The sequence below is a fragment of the Anomaloglossus baeobatrachus genome, chromosome 3 (assembly GCF_048569485.1).
Source record: "Anomaloglossus baeobatrachus isolate aAnoBae1 chromosome 3, aAnoBae1.hap1, whole genome shotgun sequence".
Taxonomy (NCBI): domain Eukaryota; kingdom Metazoa; phylum Chordata; class Amphibia; order Anura; family Aromobatidae; genus Anomaloglossus; species Anomaloglossus baeobatrachus.
In genome coordinates, this window is record NC_134355.1 from 391278211 (window position 1) to 391302947 (window position 24737).

A 24737-nucleotide genomic window follows, 5' to 3' on the forward strand; every position below is an offset into this window, starting at 1 on the left:
CACATGCTCATTGGATTTATGTCTAATGCTACAGATCGCGCTCTACTGTTATAGCTAAAAATGTTAACGTTATGGGGCCCCCACCAGATTTTCTGCCCAGGGGCCCCCACCAACCTTAATCTGGCCCTGCCCTGCAGTATGTTCAGGAGTTTAACTAGGGTGTGGTACTTCACCACTAGCCATAGCAGGAGCTGATTACACCTTTTGATCTTTTGGAGAGTTTACACACCCATTCAGTCACACAGGTATCCCTAACAATACTGCACTTCTGTCAACCAGTAAAATTGGTAATGATTAGTGATGAGCAAATGTGGCGCCCCTGACCTGGTCAGGCACCACTGAGTACTGCACCCATGCTGGGTCAGTACAACACAGGTAATCCCAGAGGCTGACTAGGGTGTGGACACACAGACACCAGTAACCAGGAACACACACACAGCTAGAGGGGACCCCTGAGCAGACTCAGGGAGAGGGCGTGGCTCTCGCCTCCCAGCTAGTAGTGGGTGATGAGACTGGAGACGAGGAGTGTGCAGAGGAAGGCATAGAGGGGAGGTAGTGGTGAGCCAGTCGGCTAGTGGAGCTGAGAGAGCAAGGAAGTGGAGTGCAGAGAAGCTAGGCAGACACTGCACCAGTCAGTGGCTGCTGGCGGGGGAGAACGGCTACCGTGTAGTGCTGCCTGAAATGCACCTGGTTACAGGTCCCCAGAGCAGGGGCCCATTCAGTTGGCCTGCCAAACCTGCTGGTGAGGGCACTTTATGCGCCTCACCAACCTATACAGAGTCCGCAGCTACAGCAGCAATGAGGGGGCCCATAAGTGACAGAAGGCAAGCAGCCAGAATTACTTGGTCCACAGTGCCCGCAAACGTGCCAGAAAAGGGAGAATGGCGTATGCGACTTCCCTAGGTGATCCCAGCAAGACTTCAAGTCGGGATCACCTCAAAACAAGAAGGGCTAGGAAGGTGAGTCAGCAGTCACCCCTACATCAGCCGAAGGGATACCTGGTTCCACCTTGTCCACCATAGCATAGCCCGGGTTAACTCACACCTGCCACCTGAAGTGAGTAAAAATCCTGAAAGACATTGCTGTTTTGTGTGTGAGTTCTTCTGCGACCTGTGGTACTACACACTTACACTGGACCCTGGGGCCAGCCTCACTCTCGGGAGGCTACAACAAACGACTGCATCTAACATCCACCCCAGGCGTCCCCCTAACTGCAGTAGTGGTCACCCCTGACCGCAAATACTGAGAGTGGCGTCACGAATCATTGAAGGTAACCTACCGTGACCAGAAGATTTCCAAGCCCGTGGAGACCCTGCGGCATCCTGCATCAGAAGGTAATGCGGGACTCCACATTTCTGGCGTCACGAACAGGATAAGGAATAGACCTGTTAAGACAGGTGACCATGTGCCTTGGCGGTCCGTTTGAAAAATTTGAAGCGCCACCATATTGCCACCATGGAAAGCGTGCCAAGAAACAATAGCAGCCCACGCAAGAAGAAGTAACCGCCCACGAAGAGGTGTGGCTACCCAGAGAACCCCTGCAGCGTTCTGACCTTGTGAGCAATGGGAATGGATCTGACCTTACCCGGTGAAGATGTTCAAGGCTGGTGGAAGAGGAAGGAGAAATCACGAGTCTGCTGCTAGAGGCAAAGCTGAGAGAGGACCTGGTGAGCAGCGACGATGCAGAAAGGATGGCATCTGCACACAGCCAACCAGAACCAGACTCCGCTGCCTGGTGGGACTGGGAGCTTGCCCAGTTTTGCGACCGGCTACAAGCCAGGATTATGCAGCAAATCATGGAGGGACGTACCAAGCTACCATAGATGTCTGCAGCAGTTTGGGCCTATGAAAGGTGGACCGAGAGGCTAGTGTCACACCGGGCGGTGGCCACCCAGATCCCAATGCTGATGCCTATGGGTGAGTCCCATGTTGCCCCTGCCTGCTTGACTACGCTGACCCCGCCGGCACTGTTATCAGAGGCCGCTGCGATGCCCGCGGTGCACCATGCTGCCACGCCCGCTGTGATCCCTGCTGCGATCCCGGAGGCAACGCCCATGATGATCCCTGCTGCGACATCCGGTGGAGAAGTGTCCTGCCTCGCCCACCAAGACCAGGCCACAGGCACACCACGCCCGGCTCGCCAAGACCAGGCCGCAGCCACACCACATCCGGCCCGCCGAGACCAGGTCGCAGCCATGCCATGCCCGGCCCGCCAAGACCAGGCCGTGGCCACGCCACGCCTGGCCCGCCATGACCAGGTGCAGCAGCGTCCTGCCCGGCCAGACCAGACCGGGCCGCAACGCCGTCTACCCTAGCCTGCAAGGAAGAAGCAGCCACCGCACCCCAGCTGCTGATTGAAGAACAGGGTCCTGCATCCCCGCTGGGAGAAAACCCAGTGTTCCAGCGGCTCAAGGAGGAGCTGAGTGCCTGCTACCCCAAAGACCTGGTGGACCGTTACATAATCCCCAGGCGGTTACCCAGACATGGAGTGGTCCCAGCAGCTGCCGTGGTTAGGAAGAGCCCACCACCCTGGCCCTCCGATGAATGTCCATCACCAGCGCTGCTGCCGGAGTCACTGGAGGAGTGCCCAAGAGCACTAAGGGGGAGGAGGGGAGGCCTGGAGGCTGAAGAGCAGACTCCTGAACAGTCGGAGGAGGACGCAGCACCCTGTAAAGTTGAGGAAGGCCCGGAGGCCGAGATGTTGCCCTACTCCCGCTGGGAAGAGAGCCCGACACCCCCCTCTGAAGCACAAACAGCAGACATCTTCATGCCCAGCCTGCACGTGACCTGGGAGCCTGCAGACAGCGAGGTGGCAATAATGCAGAGGCCAGCCAACAGAGTGCGGCGCCGTGGGAGAGCAAGACCACCCCCTGTGCAGCATTCCCCAGACCGACAGAAGGAAGAAGTGACAGCCCGGGATCTGCAGGAGAAACAGTCCCTGAGAAAAGCCCAACACCAGGTTAAAGGTCCTCTCTACCATGGAGTAGTGGAGGAATTCAGTCTGAAAACTGGTTTCAGCTTTATAGTGGCGCCTGGCATCAAAGAAGGCATTTTTGTGAGTCGACGAGATGTCAGATCCCATCTACCCAGAGGACACCCTGGCCGAGACTTAGGGGTACTTCACACACAGCGAGATCGCTGCTGAGATCGCTGCTGAGTCACGGTTTTTGTGACCTCATTAGCGATCTCGCTGTGTGTGACACTGAGCAGCGATCTGGCCCCTGCTGTGAGATCGCTGCTCGTTACACACAGCCCTGGTTCGTTTTTTTATTGTTGCTCTCCCGCTGATAAGCACACATCGCTGTGTGTGACAGCAAGAGAGCAACAATCCTGAATGTGCAGGGAGCAGGAGCCGGCGTGTGACAGCCTGCGGTAAGCTGTAACTAAGGTAAACATCGGGTAACCAAGGTGGTTACCCGATATTTACCTTCGTTACCAGCCTCCGCAGCTCTCACGCTCCCAGTGTCGGCTCCTGCTCCCTGCACACGCTAGGTTAAGGGGTGTGAGCTGGTAACTAAGATAAACATCGGGTAACCATACCCGACGTTTACCTTAGTTACCAGTGTCTGCAGCTTCCAGACGCCGGCTCCGTGCAAGCGCAGCGTCGCTTGCACGTCGCTGCTGGCTGGGGGCTGGTCACTGGTCGCTGGTGGGATCTGCCTGTTTGACAGCTCACCAGCAACCATGTAGCGATGCAGCAGCGATCCTGACCAGGTCAGATCGCTGGTCGGATCGCTGCTGCATCGCTAAAGTGTGAAGGTACCCTTACACATGGGAGACCTGGTCGAGTTTACCAGACACCAAGGTGAACGAGGCTGGTATGCACTGGACGTAGTGCCATGCCCCAGGAATCCCTACTACAGTCCTGCAGCTTCTACCAAGTCCCCACAAAAAGACACAGATAAAGAACAAGGCAAAGACACAGATAAAGAACAAGACGAAGACAAAGACACAGATAAAAACAAGACAAAGATAAAGATGAAGATACAGAAACCGCCAGGTCTAGGAATCCTGAAAGTAAGAGCCCTAAAGGCAAACGCCCTGGTTGTGAAAGGAGGAGGTCCATGTAAGCTAAGTCAAGTAAAGAAAAGAAAGTTAAAGTTACCAGTTTACAGCAATGTTTGAAGAAGTTCAAGAGAATGTGTCCACATAAACTGATGTGAGAACCCTTTTTACAAAAATCTTTGCACCTGGTTTGTGCAGATTTCTACTAAGGACCACAAGGCTATGAACTGGCTATAACCACAAACGCTCGCAGTGTTTATAGTTACCCCAGAGGTACTACCACCAGAGCACGCCCGTTTATGGGGCCTGGCTCGCCAACAACAAGGGAGCATGCCTGTTTATGGGGTTTGGCTCTCCACCACAAAGAAGCGACACCGACCAAGAAAGCCGCCTTTACATCCTGCCAGAAGAGGCCGAAGACACGGCTCGACGAGAGAGGGGCTTGCCTTCAACTACCAGCCCCAGGAGAGGAAGATTGGAGGAAAGGTCTGGGGAAACAGATGGCCCAGACCTGGTTGCTAAAAGAACTGGTGACCTGCCTCCTAAGAGGGTTTTTGGTGGGTAATGGACTTGGGGGTGGAGGGTGGTGATGTATGGTACCTGGTATGTTTTATGATGCTTTTATGACGTTTTAATGTTTTAAATGTTTTGCACTTTTAAGTGTTTTGTCTTTACAGCCTGAGGACGTGCTGTTGGTAACTAAGGGGGAATGTGGCGCCCCTGACCTGGTCAGGCACCACTGAGTACTGCACCCATGCTGGGTCAGTACAACACAGGTAATCCCAGAGGCTGACTAGGGTGTGGACACACAGACACCAGTAACCAGGAACACACACACAGCTAGAGGGGACCCTGAGCAGACTCAGGGAGGGTGCATGGCCCTCGCCTCCCAGCTAGTGGTGGCTGGTGAGACTGGAGATGAGGAGTGTGCAGAGGCAGGCACAGAGGGGAGGTAGTGGTGAGCCAGTCGGCTAGTGGAGCTGAGAGAGCAAGGAAGTGGAGTGCAGAGAAGCTAGGCAGACACTGCACCAGTCAGTGGCTGCTGGCAGGGGAGAACGGCAACCGTGTAGTGCTGCCTGAAATCCACCTGGTGCAGAGAGGTGGATGAGTAAGGGGACTGCCGGTAGACCAAGCCCGCACAGGGTTACAGGTCCCCAGAGCAGGGGCCCATTCAGTTGGCCTGCCAATCCTGCTGGTGAGGGCACTTTATGCGCCTCACCAACCTACACAGAGTCCGCAGCTACAGCAGCAACGAGGGGGCCCATAAGTGACAGAAGGCAAGCAGCCAGAATTACTTGGTCCACGCTGCCCGCAAAAGGGCCAGAAAGGGGAGAACGGCGTATGTGACTTCCCTGGGTGATCCCAGCAAGACTTCAAGTCGGGGTCACCTCAAAACAAGAAGGGCTAGGAAGGTGAGTCAGCAGTCACCCCTACATCAGTTGAAGGGATACCTAGTTCCACCTGGTCCACCATAGCATCGCCCTGGTTAACTCACCCCTGCCACCTGAAGTGAGTAAAAACCCTGAAAGACATTGCTGTTTTGTGTATGAGTTCTTCTGCGACCTGTGGTACTACACACTTACACTGGGCCCTGGGGCCAGCCTCACTCTCGGGAGGCTACAACAACTGACTGCATCTAACATCAACCCCAGGCGTCCCCCTAACTGCAGTGGCGGTCACCTCTGACTGCAAATACCGAGAGTGGCGTCACGAATCCCCCAATGAAGGTAACCTACCGTGACCAGAAGATTTCCAAGCCCGTGGAGACCCTGTGGCGTCCTTCATCAGAAGGTAATGCGGGGCTCCACACAAGCACTACCATGCTCGGGTGCTCGGTACTAGTAAAGAAAAGGAGACAATTGCACACTGCAGTGCTAAGATATGTGTAACAATGAATATGGGAATATAGACATGCATTACTGCTATGAAAAAACATGTAAAAATTGAGATACTTAGCACACAAAATTGGCCAGATTTTATGTGCGGCCAGCAGTCAGCGGCAAGGCAACCTCATTTTTGTTGGGTCCCCATCAAACTAATGCCTTTGTTTGGGTTAAAAAACCTACAATTTATGGGCAGACAGGAACCCGCAAATGGAGAATTAAAATCACCTGAGACTGAAGAGCAGGATCCCTGTCAGATAACTGCTCATTTAGCATAGTTCCACTGCCATCCTCTGGTACTCTCTCTTCTTTTGAGGTGTACTGTGTCCACATCTACTCCCCCTCCAACCTCCTACTGACATTTACTGCCCCTCAGGACCAGCCACCACCTTATTTGACCACTTCACCATTGTGCTATTTCAATTCCTTTCCACTGACATTGCCACTATCTTTGGTGACTTCAACATCCCCACTGATACTTCCCCCTTAGTTGTCTCCAAACTTCTAATGCTCACTTCCACCTTCAATGTAGCTCAATGGTCCTCACAAAGATGACCACACACTGGATCTCACCTTCACCCTCCTCTCTTCATTATGTAACCTCTGTAACTCACCTCACACTCTGTCTGACCACAACTTAAGGGGGCTTTACACACTGCGACATCGCTAATGCGAACTCGTTGGGGTCACGGAATTGATGACGCACATCCGGCCGCATTAGCGATGCCGTTGCGTGTGACACCTATGAACGATTTTGCATCATCGCAAAAAACATGCAAAATCGCTCATCGGTGACATGGGAGTCCATTCTCAAATATCGTTACTGCAGCAGTAACGAAGTTGTTCCTCGTTCCTGCGGCAGCACACATCGCTCCGTGTGACACTGCAGGAACGAGGAAGCTCTCCTTACCTGCCTCCCGGCCGCTATGTGGAAGGAAGGAGGTGGGCGGGATGTTACGTCCCGCTCATCTCCACCCCTCCGCTTTTATTTGGCGGCGGTTCAGTGACACAGCTGTGACGTCGCTGTGACGCTGAACGAACCGCCCCATTAGAAAGGAGGTGGTTCGCCGGTCACAGCGACGTCGCCGGGCAGGTAAGTAGTGTGACGGGTCTGGGCAATGTTGTGCGGCACGGGCAGCAATTTGCCCGTGTCACACAACCGATGGGGGCGGGTACCCACGCTAGCGATATCGGTACCGATATCGCAGCGTGTAAAGCGGCCTTTACTCACATTCAAATCTATCAACTTTCCAAGTGCACAGTACTTACTCCACAAACTTACACACCCTCACAGAAATCGCAAACATCTTGATTTAAACTCACTTTGAGTTCCTTCTACCTCTTGCAGTCATAGGTTCCTATGTGATGTTCCTATTGTAACGTTATATAACAGTGCAGATGCTGCTGCCCCGTTATATAACGTTACAAGAGCTACAGCTCTCAAATCGATCTCTCTCCACACACATGCAAAAAATTGCACAATCAACAGATTACCCTGGCACACCAGCTTTATTAAAGAACTGATGCTTCCAGGTTGTTCAGCGCAGATGGAAGAGGTCCCATTCCAACAAGCACTTTATCAAATACAAAACATCACTCACCAATTTTAAGTCCACACTCACTGCTGCAAAACAAATCTATTTGTCATCTTTGATATCCTCCCTCTAACAACCTTAAATAGCTATTCAACACTTTCAATTCTCTCCTTCATCCCCCAGCACTTCCTCCCTTTCTTCTCATCTCAGCTGAAGATTGGCTCATTCTTCAAGCAGAAGATCGACAACAGAGAAAGCTATGGTCTACAGTCCCCACAGCACCTCCTCATAAACACTCAGCTCTCTTCCTCTAAAACCAGCTTCTCTGCCATTATAGAAGATAAACTTTCTTCTCTACTCTCCAGATCACATCTCACCACCTGTGCACTTTACTCAATCCCATCCCAGCTCATTCCAAACCTCAGCCCAGTCTTCATCCCAACTCTAAGGCTAAGTTCACACTTCCGTTGTTTTGTATCAGTCACATGCGTCGCTTGACGCATGTGACTGATGCGTTGTACAACGGATGACAATGAAAAGAATTTCATTGTCGGACTCCGTTGTGTGCGGGAGGGGGGGCGGAGCTGAGTGGGGGGGCGGAGCCAGGAGCTGAGGATGTCAGTGGCAGTGCTGCGGTCTGCATGGCTGGGGACAGGTGAGTGTGTGAGTGAGTGTTGTGAGTGTGTGTGAGTGAGTGTACACATGCGGTGTGCGGGAGGGGTCGGAGCCGAGCAGGGGGGCGGAGCCAGGTGCTGAGGATGTCAGTGGCAGTGCTGCGGTCTGCATGGCTGGGGACAGGTGAGTGTGTGAGTGAGTGAGTGTTGTGAGTGTGTGTGAGTGAGTGTACACATGCGGAGTTTGGGAGGGGGCGGAGCCGAGCGGGGGGGCGGAGCCAGGCGCTGAGGATGTCAGTGGCAGTGCTGCGGTCTGCATGGCTGGGGACAGGTGAGTGTGTGAGTGAGTGTTGTGAGTGTGTGTGAGTGAGTGTACACATGCGAAGTGCGGGAGGGGGTGGAGCCGATCGGGGGGCGGAGCCAGGCGCTGAGGATGTTAATGACAGTGCTGCGGTCTGCATGGCTGGGGACAGGTGAGTGTGAGTGAGTGTTGTGAGTGTGTGTGTGTGAGTGTACACATGCGGAGTGCGGGAGGGGGCGGAACCGAGCAGGGGGAGGAGCCGAGTGGGGCCAGGTGCTGAGGATGTCAGTGGCAGTGCTGCGGTCTGCATGGCTCGGGACAGGTGAGTGTGTGTGATTGTGTGTGTGTACATGTGCGGAGTGCGGGAGGGGGCAGGGCCAAGCGGGGAAGTGTCGGCTCCCTGCACACGTAACCAGACTAAATATTGGGTAAAGCAAAGCACCCGATGTTTACCTTGGTTACCCGATATTTACCTTGGTTACGGGCGTACACCGCTTAGCGCTGGCTCCTTGCACGGTAACCAGGGTAAATATCGGGTAACCAAGCAAAGCTGGTGACGTGTGCAGGGAGCCAGAGAGAATGCGCAGCGAAATCCGACGGATTGCACTGCTCAAAAAACGTTACAGGCTGCGTTCCTCCCGCTCGGCGGTCAGTCGTTCCACGACTGATCAGTCGGGCGGAGGGTGCAACGCAGCATCATCAGTCACAATCAGTCGGATTCCGTTGTTTACCATAGCAGCGGATTGTGACTGATACAATTTAACGGAAGTGTGAACCTAGCCTACTGTTCCCTCTTTGACCAGTTATAATCTGGCTTCTGAGCTCATGATTCAACTGATACTGCTCTAAATAAAGTCAAAAGCGACTTACTAACAGCCAAATCCAACTGACACTACTTTGTTCTCCTCCTCCTGGACCTGTCCTCTGCTTTCTACACAGTGGATTATTCCCTCCTACATGAGATTCTCTCATCTCTTAGCATCACAGATGCGGTCCTATGTTGGGTCTCTTGATACCTAACTGTAGTGCTAAGATGTTAGAGGCCACCAGGAATCCATATTGGTAGTCTTTCTGTAAGAAACCCTTTAAGATAATTGACTGTAACAGTTTAGTTTATATTATCTTGTTTTTCTGGAATTTTCCCAGACACCTGTTGTCATAGTTCTAGTATCAATGTTTAGTGAAAAAGTACATGTTTATAGTATCACCCAATCTAACATAGTTCTCTTATCAATGTTTTGAGAGAATGTACGTAATTATAGTTTGGTAAAACATCTGGTACCAGGAGCCTTTGGCATGTCTCATCCGGTGACATATTTTTCCGGTGTAGATTGACATCTGAAGAGTTGACCATTCAGAAGAGGGATACTATGTTGGAATGGAACCTGTTAGAGTTTGTGTATCACTTGGGTACAATAGCATTTGTTTTCAAGTGAGATATAAACTGGTGAAGATTCCAGCGATGTCAGAAGCCTGTTTACCTGTGGACTAAAAGGGGACACCCGTGACACCATAGTTTGGATTCCAGGAGTTTCTCTGTCTTTGCTGTTTTGCTTCTCACAGCTGATGTTCCTGGACAGATGATGTGTTACTCCTGGTGAAGTTTTTTTTATATAGTGTGCGATGTAAGTACTTTACCTTTGTAATTTATATTATGCAAAAGTGTACGCAATATTACACTATTTCCTATTTTCTGTAATCATTGAATCATTATAATAAAATTAATCACCTTCTTTAAAGCCATATCCGATCCCTTTAAATACTTGGCAAAACACTAACAAATCAGATATTTAGCATCTCCCACTCACACACAACCTCTTCATCTTGTCCCTATCTGTTGGTGCCCCCCCAGATTCAGTTCTAGGATCCCTGCTCTTCTTCATCCACATCTTTGTCCATGGACAGCTCATAGGGTCCCACACCTTTCAGAATCATCTTTATGCTGATGACACACAGATTTCATTCTCTGGACCGAATATCACCTCCTTACTATCCAGAATCCCACAATGTCTGGCTGCTATTTCATCATTCTGCTTCATTTATAAAACCTAACATGGACAAAGTGGAATTGATCATCTTTCCCCCATCTCACTCAACCCTTCAACCAACCTATCTATCAAAGTCAATGGCTAATCATTCTCCCCAGTCTCACCTCGGGGTAGCCCTTGACTCTGATCTCTCCTTCAAGCTACACATCCAAGCCCTCTCAAACTCCTGCCAACTCCAACTCAAAAATATGTCACAGAACCATACATTAGTTAAACAAGAATCTGCAAAAACATTAGTACATGCCCTTATCATCTCCCGCCTCAACTACTGCATCCTACCACTCTGTGGCCTCCCTTTTAACACTCTTGCACCCTTCCTATCTATCCTAAACTCTGCTACCTGACTAATCCACCTGTCCTACTGCTATCCACTGTCCTGTCCTCTTTGCCAATCCCTTCACTGGCTCCCAATTGACTTGTATTATTCATAAGTATTGTTTTATTATATATAACCTTTTTCACATGTAAATTGCATGGAATAAATGGCACTATAATAATAATAATAATAATAATAATAATAATAATAATAATAATAATTGGCCAATAATACACCAATTATTTATGAATCACCAACAATGAAAAAAAATCCAGAATTCATAGTCATAGAAAATCATTATTTATTAATTTTCTGGATCGTTAACTAGACAAGTACATGTAACAGCCTGAACTAGGGAAAGCACTCACGAAAACATATCAGTATATATAATAATGGATACACCAATGGTAGAAGAAATACAACACTACAAAACAATATAGATGAGTAAAACACATATATGGCCTATGGTTCAGGGTTTGTTATATGTTTAGATCCAGTTACTTGAGTCACTCTGTACAGTACCTGTTGAATCAATTACCCAAAATAACAAACTGTTCTTTACTCACCACCCTATAGTGAGTTATCATCACTTCTTACAGTGTCCATTATTGTCTGCAGCACTGTCGTTGCACTCAGCAGCTCTGCCCGAGTTGACAGCACAGGTGTCACGTCTCCACTAGAGTCCACTCCTGCAATTTCTGCTTTGGTCACCAGGTGCCACAGTGTTACTGCCATGGGTGGTGCTGGTGATAGGAGAGAAGTCAGTACCAGTAGCTCTGGTGGGTGCAGGCTCTGCCCATCCACTAAGCTGCGTTTCTCTTGGATCTGCAGTACCACTGGCTGACCGTTGTGGCGTGTGTCTTCCAGCTAAAGTTACCACCTTTCAGCCACAGCCAATAGGAAGGCACCACACCCTTCTTATTCCTCCTCCTGTCTGCTGGTTGCTGCCAGATATAGAGTCTAGTTTATCCTGCTTGTCTCTGGTTCTCGTCCTGCTCTGTATATTGATCCCTGTGTTTTGACCCCTGCCTGCTCTCTGACTACTCTCCTGCCTGCCGTTTTTGTACCTTGCTGCCATCTCCAGTTTGAACCTTAGCCTGATTTTCTACGCTCTTGTCTGACCATTTTGGCCCTTTTCTGTATCTCCTGGTTTGACCCTGCCTGACAACTACCTGGGATTGCAGCCTTTTCCAGGTAGCGAAATCCCTGTATAAGAGTTAAAGGTTTTGGGGTTCTCGGGATCCTGCTTAGTGGCCGGCCTGCCTCTAGCCTGTCCGTTACAGCCATCCTGAGATGGTGGTTCCAGGCAGACTTTACAACAGGTTGCTCAGAAGTGCTTAATTCACTGATTTACTGCAGCACTCTTGATGTAATATTGCTGCTGCAAATCTTAACAGACACCAGGAGCAGCAACAGAGACCTAGTACTGGACCTGGAGAGAATAAGTAAAGTGCGGCCTTAGAACACAGTGCATCCGGGGGACAGGGGGTTTCTAAATAAAACAAAAAAGCAAAAAACAAAGCTAGAATACATTGTATAATATAGTTTGACAAAATATCCTATAAACCAGTGATGTGGAAAATTACGTAGCCAGAACGCAGACTGAAATATGATTATGATGATCCACAGGTTGCTCTCAGTGGGTTTTACTGTAGCGGTTGAATATTTAGATGTAGCAGAGCTGAATATGTTGTTTGTGTTTCTCTTGTGCACTCAGTAATGTCTGCTTTACTGTGCAAAATCACCATAAAGCCATAAATCTGCTAAACATAGCCCATGTTTGACTAGCTCAGCTCTGCTACACCTGCCTATGTGGCTGAGTAGATCTTGTGTTTTTCTTCTTAGAACACTCTACTTAATTCCACCTTGAAGAAGGAACACTTACAGTAATTAAAAGTGTTTAAACAAGAACCGTATAAAAGGTCTATTTGTACAGATTATTCGATTGAAACTTGTAAATGTCCTTGTACAGTTCCATTCTCCTCTGCAGCCTTCGATCAAGTACATCTGCACACATCTATCTCCCTTCTCTCCCTCCACTTGAGTTGTCAAGTACGTAGACATGATGGGCAAGTGTCAGCTCTACGGTTCATGGTGAAGTGCTCTAGTCCAAGCTCAGGAAGCAGAGATTAAAAACAGCACAAATTAAACAATAGGAGGCTGGAACAAGGAGAAATCTATCTGTGAGTGGCAAAATCAGTGACACCAGAAGAGCTTTTCAATCTCATTTCTCATTGCCAGCCACAGGGGGTCCCTGTATTCTTCTCCTCCCTCTTCCCCACCCAGCAGCTCATCGGACTGCAAAGAAAGAGAAACAAAGAAGAGAGGAGGTGGGAGAAGAGAGTGATGCAGGGAGCAGCTATCCAAGTCAGCCTCATTCAGAGCATCACTGAGGCTCTTATTCCAGAATCACAGCCCAACTCTACACAGCTTTCCAGGCAGCACCAGCAATAACAAAGGCAGCAAACAATTCACCAGTCCTTGTGACCTGGCTGCTGCCCATGTTGTGCTGGCAGAGGCGACCTACTTGGAGATGTCTTACTGTGCTCTTTACAGAATCCTGAGCACATGGATGCTGAAAAGACAAGAAGTTTCGGGGACAAGAATAACATCTATTAGATGTCTTAGCCTTGTATTCTGAGGGTTAACGCTCTCCTTGTTGCCGTCCTGAGCACTTTGAGTTTATCAATGAAGCAATCCTTCGGAGATAATTGGAGCGATCTTCTGAGAAGCTAATGACATGACTTGATTTGGATTTCATGTGGCTTGGAGAACGAAGTCAGTGACACGTAGAGGGGCTTTATAATGACTCTCAAGCACCCATAGAAACAATTGCTTTAAGCGGAGTTATGGCAATAGAAGAGCATTTTCTTCAGCTGCAGCCTGTCTTCTGTTTATTTACACAATGTAACAAAGATTAAGAAATTGTATGGGAATTGTCATTCTGGTTTATTTGCATCTTCTGGATTTCCCCCATCTCACTGGAGTTTACACTGCAAGAATATTAAGTCTGCTTGAGTTTTATTCTCTGCTGGACTTGGTTTTACTTTTCTAAATAGCAGGATGAAGTCTGTCTTCTACAGTCGCTTCTTCATTCTTCTTCCTTGGGTATTGATTGTTGTTATTATTATTGATATTGATACCAGGAGACCTTCTAATTCCAATAGAGTACCCACTGCACGCCACTATTCTCCATACTGGAAGCATAGAATTGGTCGCGCAGCTTTGATGAGACCCCAGCCAAGTGACACCAGCATGGCTTCATGGACCCCTAATCAAGAACTGTTGACCAGCTCTGATAACCATTGTGCTAAGAATAATAGTATGCCTGTTGTATATGCCATTACCCCTACTTACAGCCGACCGGTGCAGAAGGCAGAACTTACTCGCCTAGCCAACACATTCCGGCAGGTCCCACGTTTACATTGGATAGTGGTAGAGGATGCGCCACATCCAACAGATTTGGTCAGCCGCTTTTTGGCTGGAGCAGGTGTAAGGGCGACTCACCTGCATGTTCCCACACCAAGGAGATATAAACGTTCTGGTTTACCCAGAGCTACAGAACAGAGGAATGCAGGACTGGCTTGGCTTAGGCAGCAATATCAACCTAAGACTCCTCATCATTCTCAGCGCTCAGGAGCCCAGGCACCTGTACAGCAGGAGTACCCAGCTGGAGTTGTCTTCTTTGCAGATGATGATAACACTTACAGTCTGGAGCTATTCCAGGAGGTATTTTCCATATATGTGTAAACTGTCCATTATTCATCTCATCATAACTAGCCAAATTTTTTTTATCTAAATACATGTATTTGGAGCTAAAAATCATTTTTGCCATTGGGTTTAATTCAATATGTTGCACCGTTTTGCTTTTACAGGCTATTTGTTTCTTGCATAGTCAACGTTGATGTGATCTGTGGTCAGAAATCAGCTGTGTAGGAGCTATAAAGGACAGATAAAAGAATTACAAACATCGGCCATTAGCTCATAGAATACTCTTGTTGATGAATTCTCAGTTAACTCATTCTGCAGCCAGCAATACAAAGGCTATAAAAGCAAAAGGAACTACATTTTGAATTACAAAAATGATTTTTAGCCCAAACTACATGGATTTAAACAAGAAAATAAATTGTGCCCAAATGTGGACAACCCCACCAAGCCTATGTGGCGTAAATGATACTTATCTCTAACATGCCTGATTATGGGCACAGTATAACAGGTCCCATAGACACAAGTTACCTGGCTGACACTTTCAGCACCGGAGCTGGTGGACAGTTCCATACACACTACAGCTGATGCCTCCAGCAAACTTCTTGATTCCAGGAATACCCTGCTGTTCCCCTCCCTCAAGAGCCATACACAGCTGGCATGTCTGGAATATTAAGTCAGCATGCTCCTCTTACAAACTGCACTATCATATTAAATAGCAAATTAGTATAAATGTGTACGCTATTCTTGGCTTGAGAAGATCCTACTTATATTAAAGGGAAAATGCAATTCTTTGCAAAGTGATATATGTAAATATATTTAGCTGTTACAAGTGAATGGTTAGATAAAATAGGCAGACATTACATGTAATAGGTATATTAATGGCATTCAAGCTCAAATGTTTTGGAATATAAAATAGAATACTGTGGTCTGTCATTGAGTATCAGGATGTGAATAGAGTTTTGCTTTTCACTCCACCGTGTCCAAAACTGTTAGCTTCATATGTTTGATAAGTATGATTGTGAGATTGTGATGGAGACTTACAGCACGACACACTAAGTTTATCAGAGCATTTTCAGATTATTAAATTCACCATTTTTTGTAAGCAGAAAATATATTTTTACTGTAACCACCAGTATCATGAAATAATGAAACTGTCTGCAGAGGGAGTCAGTGCGCCAAGTTGTGAAAATCTGTTCTTTGTGTTTAGTGCTCGCTCTTAGTAAGCGATGTCAGTTAATGTGTTGCCTTATTGTGGCGCCTCATAAATTCACAGCAGAGGTAAAGGTTTAATTTTAGAACTTGAGAATGTAGGTTTCATAGTTTTACAGTATACTAATTGTTTGCATGTTTGTATATTTCCTACAAAAACTATTTAATTTATATTTAGTACTATGCAATGTATGAAAAACATGCTGCAAAGTAAGAATGCTTTAAAAACAGAATGTTAGTTTATTTGTATCAGTTACCAAAATACAATTACGTGAATGAGCAAAAAAGAGATCTAAAGAAAATCAACATTTGGTGTGATCACCCTTTGCTTTCATAACAACTTTGATTTTTGTTTGTACATAGTTTTTGGAGGAATTCTGTAGGGAAGTTGTTCCAAACATCTTGGAGAACTAACAACAGATCTTCTGTGGATGTAGGCTTATGCAAATTTTTCTGTTTCTTCATGTTATCCCAGACAGACTCCATGTTGTTGAGATCAGGGCTTCGTGGGGGCCAAATCAGCACTTCCAGGACTCCTTGTTCCTCCCTATGCTGAAGATAGGCCTTCATTACATTGGCTATATGCTTGGGATCATTTTCCTGCTGCAAAATACATTTGGAGCCAATAAAATGCCTCCCTAATGGTATTACATGATGGATAAGTTTGCCTGTGTTTCTCAGTACTGAGGCCACCAAGAAATTAAGCAACATTAAGATTGTAGATGCAGTGGCCTGAAAACTTGGTGCAGCAGATGAACGACACATCATGCTTATTTCCTTTTGAAATTGTTATATTTCCAGCAGTGCCATAAGCTCATCAATGGTGGCAAGCAGTGTGTGACCCACCTACACCAATCTTCTGTTCAGAAAGGTCTGGTGAGAAGTGGTGCTCATGGAAGAATTGTGGCCAAAAACAATGCCTTCAACATAGAAACAAGGCCAAGTGACAACTGTGAAAAAAAGGAAACTTAGCAGAAAAATGGCATTAGGTACTTTCAACTGATGGGTCTAACTTTGAAATATTTGGCTGTAACAGAAGGCAGTTCCTTTGCCAAAGGGTTGAAGAGCAGTACAATAATAAGTATCAACAGGCAAAAGTAAAGCATTGTGGACTTTCCTTAAGTTTGGGCTGCTACTTTATTTTTGGTTTTGATAGGAAATAAGCATAACGTGCAGCAGATGAATGGGAAATAATTCATCTGCTGCACTAAGTTTCCTTAGTTGAACATTACATCTACTTTCCTCAACATTGCCCATTTCTTGGCGCTTCTTCAAAAGACCTGGAACAGCACATCTTGAAACCATAGTCTGCTTTGAAATCTTTGTTTGGCAGAGATCTTGCTGATGCTATTTAAATACCTTGTGTTTTATCATGAAGGGAGAATGTCCTGTGACATGAAATTATCTTCCGCAGCCTTAGCTTTATACCAGAATTGACAGTTCCTCATCCAGTTTACAGTTGTTTCAGTTAATGACTCTGTTTCGACCTGCATTTCAAAATGATTATTATCAGTATATTCTATTATATATACAGTCCTTCAAAAAATTATTCATAACCCATGAACTTTTCCACATTTTTTAATGTCACAGCCACAAAAAAATTATTTTATTGGGATTTTGTAATATACCAAGACAAAGCAGCAAGTATTTGTGAACAGTAAAAAAAAATATTACATGGTTTTCTAAATATGTTAAATATATAAATCTGGAAATTGTGAGGCGCATTTGTATTTGACTCAATATTTTTTAAGACCATGTTTAGCTGCAATTACTGCTGTTAGTGTTTTGGGATATGTCTTTACCAGCTTTGCACATCTAGCTGAGATTTAGGTCTGGACTGTGACAGGGACATTCAAACACATGAATATGCTTTGATCTAAAACATTCCATCATAGCTCTGGCTGTATGATTGGGATCATTGTCCTGCAGGAAGGTAAACCTACACCCCAATCTCAAGTCTTTTGCAGCCTCTAACAGATTTTACTCCTGAATTGCCCTGTATTTAGCTTCATTCATCTCCCCATCAACACTGACTGAAAAAGCATCCACAGAGCATCATGCTGCCTGTCACCATCATGTTTGATGGTGGGGATGGTGTTTTAAGGTTGACGTACAATGTTATTTTGCTGCCACACATAATGTTTTGCATTGAGACCAAAAAGTTCTATTTTAGTCTCATCTGAACAGAGCCCCTTGTTCCACTTGCTAGCTGTATCCCCACCATAGATTTTTTTTCTAAATGATAACGGGGCTAATTATAGCCTGCGTTTAAGAATGGCTTTCTTGGCAGCCTTCCATAAAGGCCAGATTTGTGGAAAAGTACATGGGATATGAATACATTTGTAACTGGGAGGAAAATTAAAAAAAATAAGTGTTAATGAGAAAACAAGTGTTAATAGTTTATTTGTACAACTATAAATATTGAAAAATAAAAATAAAGTTTCTAAGAGCATTATTGTGCATTGAAATAGAATGGAAAATCTGGAACCATAACAATTCTACAATAAGTATCCAGAAAAGCTAAGGTGCGTAAGTGGATGCCCCTATGTGGTGAAGTATTTACTAATTGCTTCACACTATAAGTCTACAACCCCTGGGAAAAAAAAATTGAAATCACCACAATGGAACTCGTTCACCCAGCTTTGTTTACTTGATAGCAAATACTCAGTTGACAGATGACACCAAACAATATTTAATAGCTGAAGATTCTAGAATCATCAATAAAATATGCAAAATAAATTCCATACTTTATTCCACATCAAGTAGAGGAAGAAAAAAAAACTGCAGTTGAAATGGGTGCTAAATACCTTAAATAACTGTTGGGTTCACCTAATGGAAATCAAATGTGACCTTAAATTGAGTTAGGAATTGAAACAACAAAAAGGATTTTAAAATAATTTTATAATGGAATTCCAACATGTAGTGTGGCAAACTATCTTGCTCAAAGTCAGCTGTATGAAGAATTCAAGGCACCAAATTTTTAGAACAAAAAATTCTAAGAGAAACCGATTTGGTCAAAGGTAGCAATTTTATTAGTGATTAAAAATGATTGCCGACTGGCAGAATAACTAGAACAGGGGCATCACATGTATAAATATTAAAAAGTCACAAACAGGTATCACTGCATAGGTATTGAATTGGATACAAGAATACTATAGCTGTTAAATTATTTAACTGTGTATAAAAATATATATATAGGGTAAGTGAAGAGCTGACTAATGATATTATTGGGGGTCAAAACTATATATACTGTTAATAACTCTTACATTGGTATGTACAGTGATAATAGCTGTATTGTGCATTGTAAATACGCTGTGAAAAAATACTGTGAAAAATGTATAATTACAGCAAAAAGGTATCACTTGTATGGCTTGTTAGACATTAATATCCAGGGCAGGTATATGACAAAACCGGTCAAAAAGAGGCATGATAATTAGGAAGTATTTACCTGTGCAGGAGAAGACCTGTGTACACACATGACGCCAGCCCCAATGCACACGTCGAAATGTGATGAAGGTGACGCCGAAACGTGCGCGAAACATGATTGCTATATATTATCCCCGTAGGTTGGCTACATCCATGTGACCCACACACTATTTGAATATATGCACTTGTCATTTTATATCATAAATTTTATGGTGTTATGTACGGTCGTTTTTCTTTGATCATTTTCTGTATATATCAAGAATTCAGCACTGCTTTTACACACCTGTATCATTGACTAGAATAGAACAGGTACATGATACCTGCTATTGGTGAACACAGCTCGGCAGGATGCGGTAGATGTGACATCACCTGCCTCTATCACTACTCAATGTGGAAGTAACTGTTACGGTGTTGGTGGTTTAGGAAGTATAATGTGTAAATCCTAAGCGCAACCCGGGGTCCACTGTGCTAAAGATAGCAATTAGTAGCTAAGAGCCCAGAGTGCAGAGCAGACAACAACCGTTGCAGGTGATTAATAAATGGCGCACTTTTGTCTGTGTTGACTTCCCACAGACCCGACAGCAGTGTAAAAGGAAACACTAATAACTAAAAACATAGAGAGACAGACCACAAGCTGTGCTGTCGTAGTAGAAACAAAGAAAAGACAGGATATACGCAAATTGTAGCGAGATAGTAGAAGAAGAAAGCACAACTCAATCGACCTGTCTCTATCTGGAGTTTCGCACACTTAAGGTACCGTCACACTAAGCAACATCGCTAGCAGCATCGCTGCTGAGGCACAACTTGCTAGCGATGTTGCTGTGTGTGACCTCCAGCAACAACCTAGCCCCTGCTGTGAGGTCATTGATTGTTGCTGAATGTCCTGGACCATTTTTTAGTTGTTGCTCTCCCGCTGTGAAGCACACATCGCTGTGTGTGACAGCGACAGAGCAACAACTAAATGTGCAGGGAGCAGGGAGCCGGCTTCTGCGGATGCTGGTAACCAATGTAAATATCGGGTAACCAAGAAGCCCTTTCCTTGGTTACCCGATATTTACCTGCGTTACCAGCGTCCGCCGCTCTCACACTGCCAGTTCGCACTGGGGGTGACAACAGTATGGTTGGATGTAGTCTGCGGCAAAAAGAATTTGGAAAATTCCCGCCCTCCTTTCCCTGGAAGTGTTCTCTTTATGGCTGACTGTATGTGGATGGAGACCCAAACTACCCAATAAGTGACTTCCATTGGGGTTCAGGTCAAGTCTGGGTCCCAAACCAAACTTTATCTAAAGTCCGGATGAAGCCGCCAAACCAAACTTCAATGTATCCGCTCATCTTTGATTAGAACTGAAAACACAAAGAAATAGGCTGTGTAATGTTACAAATCCCTTTAGATATTTAGACAACACAAGCATAGACCAGATAGTAAAACTGCTCCCACTATTGAAGGCAAAAAGTGTTTGTATAAGTTTAAAATTCATTGAATTTAGCACATTTCGTACATTTTCCATGGAGTTTGAGACACACCAAAGTAAATTTACCCCATTGTTTATTAGGTTAAATCCATACCTTAAAATATTCAGACCATCATAGAAGTCCAAGGAGGAGGAAATTGTTTACTGGGATTTTTTTTTAACATTGAGTGATTCCATATTTTTTTCCTCCATTTGATTTGGAAAAAAAAACACTCTTAAAGGGAACCTGTCACCAGATTTGGGCCCTATAAGCTGCAGCCACGACCACTGGGCTCTTATATACAGCATTCTAACATGCTGTATATAAGATCCCAGGCCGCTGTGTAGAACATAAAAAACACTTTATAATACTCACCTAGGGGTTCGGTGCGATGCAAACTGGTCAGATGGGTGGCGCCATTCTCCGGAACCTGCGCCTACTCTTTCAGCCATCTTTGTCCTCCTTCTTCTGAAGCCAGCGTGCATAATGCATCCTACGTCATACACCCTCGCCGGCATTGAAGTGCCGCACAGGCACACTTTGATGTGCCCTGAGCAGGGCAGATCAAAGTATTATAGTGCGCCTGCGCAAGACCTCAATGCAGGCCAGTGTGCATGACATAGGATGCGTCCTGCGCCCAGGCTTCAGAAGAAGGAGGACTAAGATGGCCGAAAGAGGAGGCGCCGGTCCCGGAGAACAGTGCCACCCATCTGACCAGTTTGCACCACACCGACCCCCTAGGTGAGTATTATAAAGTGTTTTTTTATGTTCTACACAGAAGCCTGGGCTCTTATATACAGCATGTTAGAATGCTGTATATAAGAGCCCGGTGGTGGTGGCCACAGCTTATAGGGCCCAAATCTGGTGACAGGTTCCCTTTAACTGAAACAATTTCCTTTTACTTGTTTACAGTATATTTCACAAAGCTAAAATGTACATTTTACATCATTTTAAATAACTGAAATAGCTGTAAAAAGCCATGGTGAACATTCTTCATGTGTGCTGGTTCCTTCATTTTTGTCAAGGGTTGAGTTTAAACCACTCCAATATTACATACACATACAGTATAAAGATCAAACCGAGAAGGAAAACATTATTGAGGATATTGGCTACTTGGGGAATAGAATCTGATGAAAAAAAGCACAATAGGAAGAAGATCCTTCATTGGTTTTGTTGGTTTTGTTGCCTTTTATTACATTTCGTAAAAAAAAAAGTCCAATGAAAGATCTGTCTATAGTGTAAAGTATATCAAGTGCACAATTTGTAGTAAATGCGTATGTCTGTATAAGCCACGACACTTCATTGATAATGCTGCATTATTCATCGTTTTCCTTACGATGGTGTTGACTTTGTGATGTCTTCCTTAGATTTGCATTTTCCTCCAGCTCTGCTTTCTCTACTTTTGAAGAGCTTTTTCCTACATTGTTCTATATTTAATCACTGGTAACCATAAGCATCTCTTATGGAATATCATGTCTGCACTATGCAGTGGTAATTTGTTCCCACATTTTCCATAAATCACTGTTCATTACTGCTCCCATTACAGCTTTGAATAGCCTCATCTATAAAACCAACAAAACAAAGGAAACTTTCTAATTCAAATGGATCATTTCAAGCTTGACATATCTTGTAATGGAAAGGATTGATCTTTCTCTTGAAACTGTTATCACTCTGTCTGGTGAAAAAGGACTGAAATATGGCGCCCATAAATAAAACTATGGATCTCCCTCTGTGGCTCTTAAAAATGTTTGTTCTTGACAGATCGTGTTGATAAAGAATTAAAGGCACATCCTCTGTTTTGTGCTGAATTCTTGTCAATATCACTAAATCCAATAATGTTTTTAACCTATTACGCCATATGTGTATGAGTATAAATCTCATATACAGTACATGTATACAGGTTAAGCAAGATGCATCAAATTCACTAACCCCTTAGTGCAAAGAGATGAACCTGTATATCCATGCTGGGGTCTGAATGGGTGGAAGAGGCTCAGGAGATAACGTGGCACATGATGGCTGTGTTTTACAGCTGACATCTGCCTGCAACATCAACATTTCTAGATCGCTCTGATCACTGCTGCTTAACCATTTAGATGCTACTGACAATCACTGACAACAGCATTTAAACGGAATCTGTAACTCGGATTTTGCTACCTAACCTGAGCAGTATAATCTATAGACAGAGGCCCTGATTCCAGCCATGTATTACTTATTGAGCTGCTTGCTCTAGTTTTGATTCAATCACTGTATTATAAGCAGGTGATTATTATTAGAGGACTAGTACACCTGTTGCAATGTAGTTCACCATATTCATGAGCTCTTTATAATGCCACCCCGACCATTGTCAGCTTTCTGCCTATGCGCAGTGTAGACATAAAGCTGTCAATCAGTAGTATGGGATGGGTTTTACACAGCTCCACATTCAGAGAACTGGTAGATCTGAAGCAGATAAAAAAGGATTTCATCAAAACTGCAAGTAAGTGACATATCGCCGGAGTCAAGGTCTCTTTTCCTACATTATGCTGCTCTCCAATGAGATAGTAAAACCCTGGTAACTGATTGCCATTAACAGGCGCTATCGTTGGTTTGCCACACATAATTTCCCATCAGCCCCAACGACGCAATCTTGGAATGTGATGAGTTACTATGGCAGCTGGAGGTCTGGCTGCTCCTGTGAAGTACTAAGATGGCAGCCACAGGCTGAGCTTCACGGGAGACCAATATTTACACTACAGTGGTGTAAAAAACTTTGTCCCTTCCTGATTTCTTATTCTTTTGCATGCTTGCCACACTTAAATGTTTCAGATCACCAAACAATTTGAAATATTAGACAAAGATAACACAAGTAAACATAAAATATAGTTTATAAATGAAAGTCTTTATTATTAAAAGAATAATAAATCTAAACCAAAGGGCCTTGTGTGAAAAAGAGATTGCCCTGTAAACCAAATAACTTTTAGGGCCACCCCTAGAAACAACAGCTGCAATAAAGCGTTTGCAATAACTGGCAATGAGTCTTCCTCTCAAGGAATTTTGGCCGCCTAATCTTTTTAGAATTGTTGTAATTCAGCCACATTGGAGGGTTTCCAAGCATGAACAGCCTATTTAAAGGTCATGCCACAGCATCTCATCAAGCATTGCATCAGATTAAGGTCAGGACTTTGACTCCAAAATCTTAATTTTGTTTTTTTTGAAAGGCAACCAACCACCAGAATTTTCCCATATAAAGTAAAGGTAGTGCCATACTGGCGCAAGCATGAGAAATAAATTCATACCTTTAGTTTCCAGATTCAATGTTTGATTAAAGAGAACAAAAATGTTCTTGAAGGTCCAAAAATGTGTGCATTGCTTGATTAACATGTATAGCGAGGCGGGCCTTTGTGGGTCAGGTCCTCTGTGTATATTCCTCTTCCTCTGTCCTCCTGGCTCGCCCCCTTCTCTTTAAATTTTGCACTGTGCCACCATTGCTGGTGTTGGCAGCATGTGTGCAATGCTATTATGTTGTCTTCAATAAAATGGTGCTGGAGTCAGCGCATGCATATACAGTAATGTTTGGCATTATTTTATTGAAGATACTGTGGAGATGACAATGAGCTCCAGGAGTGCGTGTTTAGATGAAAAAAAAATTAAATTTGCGCATGCACCAATGCTGCATACAGTTGTCTCCACAATGTTTTCTATAAAATGTCTGGGAGACAACTACCTCTATCTGACACTTGGTTTTTGCCCTATGTGTGGAACCATTTTTAACTATATTACTTCAATGAAATTGCTTGGCAAATAGAATTTTTTAAAGAACATCTACTGAGTCTTGGTATCTGTCCGCTGGAACCTAGATTACTATTTTCTGCATTTAGCTTCCGAGGTTGGCTCCTGCCCTGATTTCCTTGGTCAGTTCCTTGGTCAGTTCCCAGACCATACTGAGGATTTCACACTTCAGGGAGTACCGGTAAGCTGGCTTGGGGAATTTTTTGTATTTTTTCGAATGCTGCACATAGTTGTCTCCACAATGTTTTCAATAAAATGGCGCCGAGATCATTGTCCACGCATGTGCTTACTCCGGCGCCATTTTAACTAAGGCAACATCACAATGGAAATGCACAGCCAACATCTGAAATGGCGGCGCAGCGCGAATTTCAAATCAAGAAAAGGTGGCAAGCCAGGAGGACATAGGAGGAGGATAATATACAAAGGACCCGATCCCTAAAGGCCCGCCCCACTACACACGTTAAACAAACAG

At 45.1% G+C, this 24737-nt stretch overlaps 1 protein-coding gene across 1 annotated transcript in view; it reads left to right on the plus strand.

Moving 5' to 3' along the window:
- The first annotated feature begins 12904 nt into the window (after positions 1-12904).
- B3GAT2 (beta-1,3-glucuronyltransferase 2) overlaps positions 12905-24737 on the plus strand; it is a 310877-nt gene continuing 299044 nt past the window's right edge. Inside the window, exon 1 of the mRNA XM_075340238.1 lies at positions 12905-14431. Coding sequence (XP_075196353.1) covers positions 13766-14431 — 666 coding nt within the window. The 5' untranslated portion in view covers positions 12905-13765. The remainder of the gene's footprint in view (positions 14432-24737) is intronic.